Source organism: Myodes glareolus, chromosome 13 (assembly GCF_982192425.1).
Source record: "Myodes glareolus chromosome 13, mMyoGla1.1, whole genome shotgun sequence".
NCBI classification, from domain to species: domain Eukaryota; kingdom Metazoa; phylum Chordata; class Mammalia; order Rodentia; family Cricetidae; genus Myodes; species Myodes glareolus.
The window spans coordinates 22435317-22444388 of record NC_142038.1 but is presented as its reverse complement, the minus strand read 5'-3'; the positions used below and the strand labels follow the sequence as shown (position 1 = coordinate 22444388).

The window sequence follows — 9072 nt, the reverse complement described above, 5'->3', positions numbered from 1 at the left end:
AGCAATTAAGGCTTGGTTAAGGAACCAACCACTAATGAGCCATTAATTCTAAAACACTATTGTACAGTTAACAAGCTGAGCCCAGATTTTTTTTTTTTAAGAACTGGTCCCCAGTGAAGGGGACAACTTTAGCCGCAAAGCACACCATGGCTCCGCCTTTCCCAGGCCGGTTAGAATAGTAGCTAAGCACACAGACACTGTGAGCTGTTAATTAATAGCATCTCCATGGAACTCCTTCTCTGCACACCTCTGGGGAGGTGGGGGATCTGTGCATAGCCTAGGAATCTGCTGCGGTTGGGGAGTGAAGTGACAGAGACAGAGAAGTGGGTGGGGTGGGGCTAGAAGAGAGGTTAGGCTCTGAGGTAGGGAAGATGGGTTCATCACCACCAAAGGCAGGGACCCCAGAGCTCTCAGGTCTGCAGCTCAGAGGTTGTCCTTGTACACTGCGTACAGGAGGGGTGTGCTCGTTGGCAGCTGGGTTCTGGCAGTTTCTGTACTGCAATGTCAGATCTAGGAAGGGAGACTGGGATTGCCTCCCTTGCTAGCCAGATCCTAGATGAACTGGGATGGAGGGCAGGACTTACGTACAGTATGATGTTTTCAATTTCTGCTACTATTAAATATATATTTAAAAGAAATAGAAGATGCTCTCAGTTTGGTTGCCCAACTCTAGCTGTTGCCCTGTCTATCTAGTTCATCCCACTTAACCCAGATGTGGCCCCTCACTGTCCCAGGTTCAGATCTCCCTGAAAAAGAATCAATACCAAGGGCCAGAAACTGAGGAGGGTATGGGCTGGGGACAGAGGTCAGAATTGCAGGGCTCCAAGCAAGGGGGACTCTGCTCTTCCACTGCTCTCTGGACCCTGGGAACTGAAGACCTTTGACTGCAAGAGACTTCCCCTAGGAGAGAAATTGGGCAGAGGGCACCACCATCATAAGCCTAGAACCTTGATATGGTGATAAACCAAATCCCTGCACGTAGAAACTGGACCTCCTACACTGCTGCATGGGTGTTAGCGACAGATGGGAAAGGGCGTGGCCATCTTGACTCCACCCTTTTCTTTGCTCTCCATTCTGATGCTCCCTTCTCTACTCTCCTGGGCTCTGCACAGCAGCCAAACACATTCCCAAAAGCAGAAAAAGAAACTGCACATCTGCTGCCCTGCAACTTCTGGCCAGGGCAGACCTGAAGTTCATCTTCAGGGTGAGAGGGTGCTTTTACCAGGCCCCAGCCCCAGTTAAAGCCTCCCTCCATCTGGGCTTCATCTCAGTACTCCCCCCCCCCTTGAAGTCTGTAAAACTATTCCCAACTGGTTCTTGTTTTCATTTTTATACTAACTGATTCACTTAAGCCAAACCTGCACTAGGTGACATCATTTTTTTTTTTTTTGAAACAGTGGGGAAACCGTTCATTCAGGGTCATCAAAACCTTCCTGCATCCCAAACCAGAGTCCTCAGTCTAATTTAGGAAGCCTGCGCTCTGCCTGGCCAGAGTGTCTTTGACCTGCCGAGTTCTGTAAACCTTGAACTTGAGCACTGGTCCAGCTGTCCAAGGTCACTGGGGTTCTGGTCATTTTTATGGCAAACTGCTCTATCCTAAGACCCTGCTGTGCAATGGATTCCTCCCTCCACACACCTGCATGGGTGGTAGCCAGTGAATCTTCCACTGTTAGAGCCAAGGATCAAAGAGAGATGGGGACCTCTAAATCTCCTAGGGGGACCACAAAGCACTCAGCCAGCACGCACCCTTCAGGATCTCAGTTTCCTATATGGCCAAAGAGCTCTCCATAGGAACTGAAACAAGGAGAGCCCAGGGCCTCCAGTTGTTGTTTCTGTTCTTCTCCCCATATTTGTTCTTGAACAGCCCCCGCCCCCACCCAGCCTGCTGGAATGGTGTCCTCCTAATTCATCTTCTGGGACTAACAGAGTGGACCACACCCATATTTCTGAGAGAAACATACCAGTAGCTGGGCTTCAGATATTGCTCAATAGCAGAACTCTTGTTTGCAGGTTCAATCCCCACAACACGCAGACACAGACACACACACACATGCACACACGCACGCTCACACACACACACACACACACACACACACACACACACAGAGGCGATCTCTTGTGCACAAGCATTCTTCTAGGAGATTTGCCTCTCCTCACGCATCACAATAGCCCTGTCAGGAAGACACAGTTGGCCCCATTTCATAATTGGGGAGACACAACGACATTGTCCCAGTTTACACTGTGCTGTGTCTGAGCTGCCATCTGGGTGTGGCATGGATGTCAGATGCCCTCTTGAAGTAGTTGTGACCACCTTCAGGACACCTGCACAAAGTGACTGCCTGCCCTGGAGGGACGGGGGCTCACCAAGCTGGTCCTTTTCCAAGGATTTATACAACTAAGAGTTGCTGAGTGGGACAGGCCACATGAGGGGCACATTCACAGACAGTTAACAAGTTGTTGAGAGAGAGACAGAGACAGAAACAGAGACTGAGGGGGGGAGGGAGAGAGAGACAGGGACAGAGACAGAGATAGAGAGAATGGGGGGTCTATATAATCACTTCCAGGACAACAGGGATTAAACAGAGAAACTCTGTCTCAGGAAAAAAATTATTTTGTGTGAGTGTCTTGACCTCTGTGTGTGTCTGTGCACCAGGCATACCTGGTGCCAGAAGAGAGCATGGGATCCCCCTGGAACTGTAATTACAATGGTCGTGAGTTGCCATGTAGGTGCTGGGAGTTGGACCCAGGACCCCTGAAAGAGCAGTCAGTTCTGTGAACCTCTAAGCCATCTCTCCAACCCCTGCATTTTTTTTAAAAAAGGGCACAGCTTTGTGAATGTTGGCCCAGTCCTGTAAGTAACCCCAGTTAAATTCGTCGTTTAGCAAGTCCCACAATGTCTGTCAGTGTTGGAGCTGGAGTCAGCAGATGGGCCAGGCCCTCCAGGGTCACAGTGCACTGTCCGGAGACCCCACAGAGCAAGCCCTCCTTGTTTCACTGAGTCTGGGCTGGAAGGCTGTGGAAACAACAGACTGGGACAGCAGGTGCTCATGGAGACATCTCAGGAAAGTGAAGATGCTGGTGGTTGGGGGGCAAGGTCCCAGTTCCAGGAGTGGGGAAAGCAGAGGGAGGGTTCAGCAAGTGCATTCAGCTTGGACGAGTGAAGCTGAATGTCCAGGGATAAGTTGTCCCTATTGAAATTAGGACATAGGCCTGTGAGATGTGCCAGTGGGTAGAGGTGCCAGCGGCAAGATCTAATGATCTGAGTTCTGTGCCTGGATCTCACAAGGCTGTCCTTTGTCACACACACACACACACACACACACACACACACACACACACAGAGTAGCACGAGTGTGCCTGAACTCACACACACATATACCCCCACAAAATAATAAAATTTAAAGCCTGGTCATTAAACAATGGAATAGAAGATGGGTTAAGCTGACAGAACCTGACACTCAATACATTCTATAAGTTTATTTTTTTCTGGCTTAGAGATGATCACGTGTTATGTTCCATTTCCCCAGAGACATCCTAGTAAAGAAAAAGTGTAGGTGTCATTCCTGACATCTTGAAAAGGTAACTCAGTTTCTTGCCAGCACACTCTGGAGGTTCAGGGGTTGGGTCCTGGCTGTGTGTCAGAGCTCTCAGATCCAGGTGGGCAAGGACTGAATCCCCGGTTACATCCTGTGCCAGCCTCCAGGGAGTTAACGTGGAGTAGGTTTCTGCAATCAAGAGCATTCAGGGAGCAGAGCTAAGACACAGGAGAGGCCATTGCCACAGGTGCGGCCTTCTGCTTTGCTCTTGGTAAGACAAAAATCTTAATCACAGCAGAACCCAGTTGTCTTGCAAGTCTGCGGTGAGATAGGGTCCATTTCAAGGAGGAAAAGAAACTGGAGGGCCCAACAATATGCTAAGGACCCAGGGACAGCAGCTGTTGGGTGCTAAGGTTCTCAGCCACAGGGGTGATGTAGTGGCTGTCCAGAAGGGACTCCCCAACTCTGTTCACGGCTGGACATAGACTCGGGAGCAGCCGCAGTTGACTGAGATAGCAGCATGCCTTCCCTGCTCCACAGTCATCTCCACCAAACCAAATGTTGAAAACATTCCAGTCAAGGAGGGCCTACCAGCCCAGTACCCATGGGGAGCGCTCTGACTCCTCCTACCCTGCACCCTGCGCTCTTAGCAGATCTCTGACTTGGGGGATGCAGAGCTAATTAGGGAGAAGACAGGGTCCATGGACAGGAGAAAAAGTCTTTGCTCCAATCTTTGAACTAATATTACCACTTTGGGTGAGGGTTTGCACCAGGCCGGTGACCAGCAGCAGTGATAGCATTAGCTCCCTAAGGAGGGAGGAGTGTGGGGGTGCTCTGATTCCACCTTAGAAGGTGGTGGACCTGCTTCCCACTGGGTCAAAGTAGCAGGGCCGCTGGCTATTAGCAAATAAGTGAGAACACCGGTGCAGTTAAACTTTAGGCTGCTGACCTCACATAGCCTGGGAGGGGGATTCTTTCTTGGAGCAGTGTTCTCAGAATTTGCACACACTCCTTGTGTTGCACTGCTACGCCCAGGCCCACCAGGTTCAAGACAGCATAGACCCTTAGATTCCTACCTTAACCCTCAAGTTGTAATCGGTGAGCACGCTTAGCCGAGGAACAAACAAATTTTTAATTTTTTTCCAAAATACTTTCAACTAAGATTACAAACAGTTTCTTCAACTCTATTTTTCTGACTCCCCTTTCTTTCCAGCGGGAACATTCAAGGTCAAGATCCTTGGTCCCTCCCGCAGGTGGGCACTGATGCTTATGGGAGTAGCTAGGAGCAGCGGGACCTGCAGCTAGTCCCTCGTCACTCCGGCAGCCCGGTTGGGGTTCCGTTGACCTTTCTTGGAGCGTCCGAAGTAGGCGCGAGTGTCCGGCCCAAGGCTGGCCGGGGCTTGCCCCTGGACTAGCAAAGAGAGCGTGGCCACAGGGCAGGGAGCAGAGGGCTCACAACACGCTCCGCTGCGCCTCTAGAGGGCTTGCCAAGGCTTCCCGATGGCCTGGATATGCTCCTTGGCCTTCAGGCGCAGAGCGGCTATGCTGCTGTTGCGCGGATAAGCCTCTTCCAGCGAGAACTTGTCCCCGAATCCCGGTGCGCACGTGTAGGCGGGCGGTGGCCCGAGCTGCTGCAGACCCGGACCCAGGGGCGCGGAGTTCAGGAAGGGCGGCGGTGGCGTGTAGCTGGCCGGGAGACCCTGCGTCGGTGGCCCGAAGCCAGGCAGGCTCTGCAGAGCTGTGGCACCTCCACCCGGCAGCGGCGGTCCGAGCCACGGCTCCAGCGGCAGGGCGCTCCCGGGTGGTCCGCTACCGCTGCCCGGGCCGGTCCCCAACGGGGCCAGAGCAGAGGAAGGTGGAGAGCGGCTGAAGGAGAGGAGGGGCGAGTCCTGCAGCTTCATGGACGACACTTCCAGTTTCTCCTGCCGCCTCCACTTAGCTCGTCGGTTCTGGAACCAAACCTGCCAGCAGAAACGCAGAGTCCTTCAGGCTAGGGCAAAGAGCAGCAGAGTGAAGCCCCCACCCTGGGCAGACCTGCCAGTCTGGCTCTACCCCTACCCCCGCCCCCCACATAATCCTGGCACTGGAGTAGACCTCTGCTCAAAGGGTTCACAAGTTCCTTTCTTTACCTCCTTGGTCTCTCCTCACTTGTACACCAAGGCTTTCTTTTACATATGCTCTCCTTTTTGCCGCTTTCCTCTCTTACCTCCCCCTTTTCCTCACCCCATTCCTCCAAGTACCCCGTATCTCCTGTATCTCTCACAGATTGTTGTTGTGGTATCTGTTAGAGAACTGTGAACTTAACTAAGCGGCCAGACCTTAGGACTTTGAAACCAGTTTTTGGTTGGCAGCCCCTCCTGATGCTTCAGTTTGGGATCTTGCTTCTGCTCTGCATGTGGTAGTTCTTGTTGCTGCTTCAGCCTCTCTGTCTTTATCTGTTCCCTTTCTCTGTTACAAACACAGGCACCTGCAGCTCCCATGGTAAAAATGCAACTGTTTCCCCTAGGTTTCTTTGACCTCGTGTGTATTTCAAGCCCTGTTCTCTCGGCTTTATTTAATTGGTGCCTGTTTGGTTTTTCTGAGGCTTCTATAAATTCCTCCCCAAGATGACGATTGTTCAAGTGTATTATATCTACATTCATATTACGGTGTTTTGCCATTTCTCTTCATATGTTGGCTCATTGTTGTGTAAAAAGGATGCCGCTTTCTTTTTTTTCACATAGAGAAAAGTCCCTGCCAAGGACGCTATGGTTCCTTGCATTATTTGATGCGTGCGTGAGGAAGGTAGTGTTTTACAACCACATTTCACTCACCGACGAAACAGAATCGGCTTCTTTTAGAGAAGGCTGGGAAAGAACTTAGGACAAGGTGTGCTTAGGGCTGGGTTTATGAAAAGAACATAGCGGCCTGGACCAATGGGGAAAGTGGCATAAACAGGAGAGCAGAGAAGATGAAAACCCAGCCCGGAGTGGAGGAGGAACAAGCGTGCTTGACCGTGGAATCAGGGAGAAAAAGAGAACTCAATGTAAGTTTCTCTGCATAAGGCACCAGCCACCAGGAAATATAGGAGGGAGGGAGAGAGAGAGAGAGAGAGAGAGAGAGAGAGAGAGAGAGAGAGAGAGAGAGAGAAGAGGGGGAGGTGGTTCCGTGCCTCTTGAACTTCTCTGTGCCATCCCTACAAAATTAGTTGCAGTACTGGATCTAAGGTTGTGTGTCTGAAGCTTGGGATAGCTGGCTACCTACTGCTCTCCTGTTGCCCTTCCCTTCATCCTGGAGGAGAGCCTCCTTGTCCTGCCACACCTTCTGATGATCTACTTATATGGGGAGAGAAGTTACATGCTGGTCCCAGGAAAGCTACAGACCCTGCTCTCCAGAATCCCATCCGTTGGTGGAGAAGGCAAAACCATTGAAAAAGAGGGGTATAGGCAAACTTGGAGTGGAGGGAGCCCCAGACAAGAGCTGCAGTCTGTGGGACACCGGGATGAAGCGTTTCCTCTCTGTCTTCATTCCCCCGCCACCCCCACACCTATTTCCCTTCTCTGGACAGCAAGTGCTGAAATGTTCAACTTTTAATGAAGTCTATAGACTTGCAGTGCAGAACTAGGAGAAACTGAACTGTCTTTGGTAGTTAATCCCAAATCACGGTTAGGGAGCTCTCTGCCTTAGACACTCCTGGGCCCCGGGCTGCCTAACCACGGAAGTCCATAGAATCCCCATTGCTGGGAAATCCTACGGACAAAAAGCCCATCTTGGTTCCACTCTCAGACACATTGAATCTGTTCTCACTGTCTCCCTTTCAGGTCCCTTGTAAACTCTCTCAATTTGGAAGCCCTCCCAGATTTTTCACAGATGACTAGCGAATATTTAAAGCGTCCAAATATTTTAATGATGGGGATTAAAAAAAAGTTCACCTTTAATTAAAGCGAAAACTCTCGTACGATAAAAAGGAAAAGGCAGTGTAAAATGAAGGAAAAGTCAGTTTCTTAAATCCGTCTAAAGTTTTAACTGGCGGCTTAAAAGGGAAGGGAGTTTTCGTTTTGAACAAACTTGCGCAGTTGGTGAGGGGGGGAGTTGGGGGCCCTCAATCTAGTGCCCCCCTGGCCGGTGCTTTCATGCTTCTATTCCCTTTGCCTTCGCCAACTCCTTTTCGACTGCATCTAATGAGCTGTCAACCTCTTCATCTCCCAAGTGACTGCCAAGTCCTTTTAGTTTAAAGTCGGGAGCTCCCTCCCCCAAAGGGGACATCTTACTGAACCAGACAGTTCAAAGGGTGGTACATGGGGGAAATGTACATAGAAGGAACACACTAATTAATTGCAGTTTAGCCTTGGCCCTCCCAGGTTCCTGTCCATCAATCCGAGAGCTTACCTGGACCCGAACCTCCGGTAGGTTAACCTTGCCGGCCAGCTCTTCGCGACTATACACATCCGGATAGTGGGATTTCTCAAAGGCGCGCTCCAGTTCGTGCAGTTGGTACGTGGTGAACGTTGTGCGGTTCCGTCGGTGCTTCTTCTTGGGAGGTTCCTCCTCTGGTAGCTTCGAGTCACCTGCTGCTGGCCCAACGGGCAGTCCTGGGCTCGGCCGTGTCTCTCCCTGCTCCTTAGGGTAGCAGGGGCGAGAAGCTAGGGTAACAAGGCCCCAGGGGGTCAGAGACACTCGTCCCGGAGGCGCAGTCGCCTCCCCGCGGCCCTAAGGCTCCCAGTGGTGCCGAAGCTGTCCTGAGGAGGTCCTCGACGGAAACTATGTGGGGTCCCTAAGACTTCTCTAATCTCAGACCGGGCAGACCCGCTGACCTAAGGTCAAAGAAGAGGAACTCTCGTCTTGTAGAGCACTTCAGGGGATTCACAGCGGGGTCGTGCACTCACCTTCGTACTCCGGGACCAGCCCGGGGGCTGGCGGTGGGGAAGACTCGGTGCCTCCCGCTGGCGCCTTGGGGCAGGCGGGCCGAGCACACAGCCTGGGATCTCGTTCCTTTGCGCCCCTGGTATCCCTCTCTGCGGGAAAGGGGTCCAGGATCCCGTCGTCCTTGGTAAAACCCAGGATGGCCTCGATGCTGTGCAAGCGCGAGGTGCTCCCGCCCGGGCTGCGGAACAGGTGGCCAGCGAGCGAGAAGCTCCCGTCGGCCATGGCTGGCGAGCAGCCGGGCAGGTGCATGGGGAGGTGGGCGTGCACTTCGCAGACTGAAGCTCGATGCCTGTGTTTTCCAAGTGTGCACTTCTAGAACGTGCAAAACTGGACCAAAGCCAAGCTCGGCGGGCACCGGCTTGGGCCCTGGAGATGGGCAAGCGCTGGGTCAGCAGCCAGTTGAGGTGCTACAGCAGCTAGAAGATTGGCCTGGCCTCGGGGCAACTGGAGCTCTAGAGCAAAAGACCGGCGTTGCTGGTCCGGAACTCCTCCTCCTCTTCAGACCCAGCCCTTTCCCTCAGCCCCTCCCTCTAAAGAGGGCGGGTCTTTCCCCTGGTGAGCCGAGGGTCCTAGGCGTGCCACCCAGGCCTGCACCCGGAATGTCCCTCCATCTGATATTTTGATCTAGTTC

The 9072-nt window shown here is 52.3% G+C and overlaps 1 protein-coding gene across 1 annotated transcript; it reads right to left on the bottom strand.

Moving 5' to 3' along the window:
• Nucleotides 1–4781: 4781 nt before the first annotated feature.
• Rax (retina and anterior neural fold homeobox) lies at nucleotides 4782–8690 on the bottom strand. The gene is made up of 3 exons (XM_048419044.3): nucleotides 8402–8690; nucleotides 7905–8158; nucleotides 4782–5497 (listed from the first exon to the last, which is right to left on the bottom strand). The coding sequence occupies exons 1-3, from the start codon at nucleotides 8688–8690 to the stop codon at nucleotides 5012–5014; spliced, it is 1029 nt and encodes a 342-aa protein (XP_048275001.3). The 3' UTR covers nucleotides 4782–5011.
• Between the last annotated feature and the right edge of the window lie 382 nt (nucleotides 8691–9072).

Bases quoted from the DNA above. Each gene is read 5' to 3' on its own strand.
- Rax (XM_048419044.3), bottom strand. From the start codon at position 8,690: ATGCACCTGCCCGGCTGCTCGCCAGCCATGGCCGACGGGAGCTTCTCG. The intron at 8,159-8,401 runs GTGAGTGCACGA...TTGTTACCCTAG, and splicing joins GCTGGTCCCGGAGTACGAAG to CTTCTCGCCCCTGCTACCCT. The intron at 5,498-7,904 runs GTAAGCTCTCGG...TTCTGCTGGCAG, and splicing joins TACCGGAGGTTCGGGTCCAG to GTTTGGTTCCAGAACCGACG.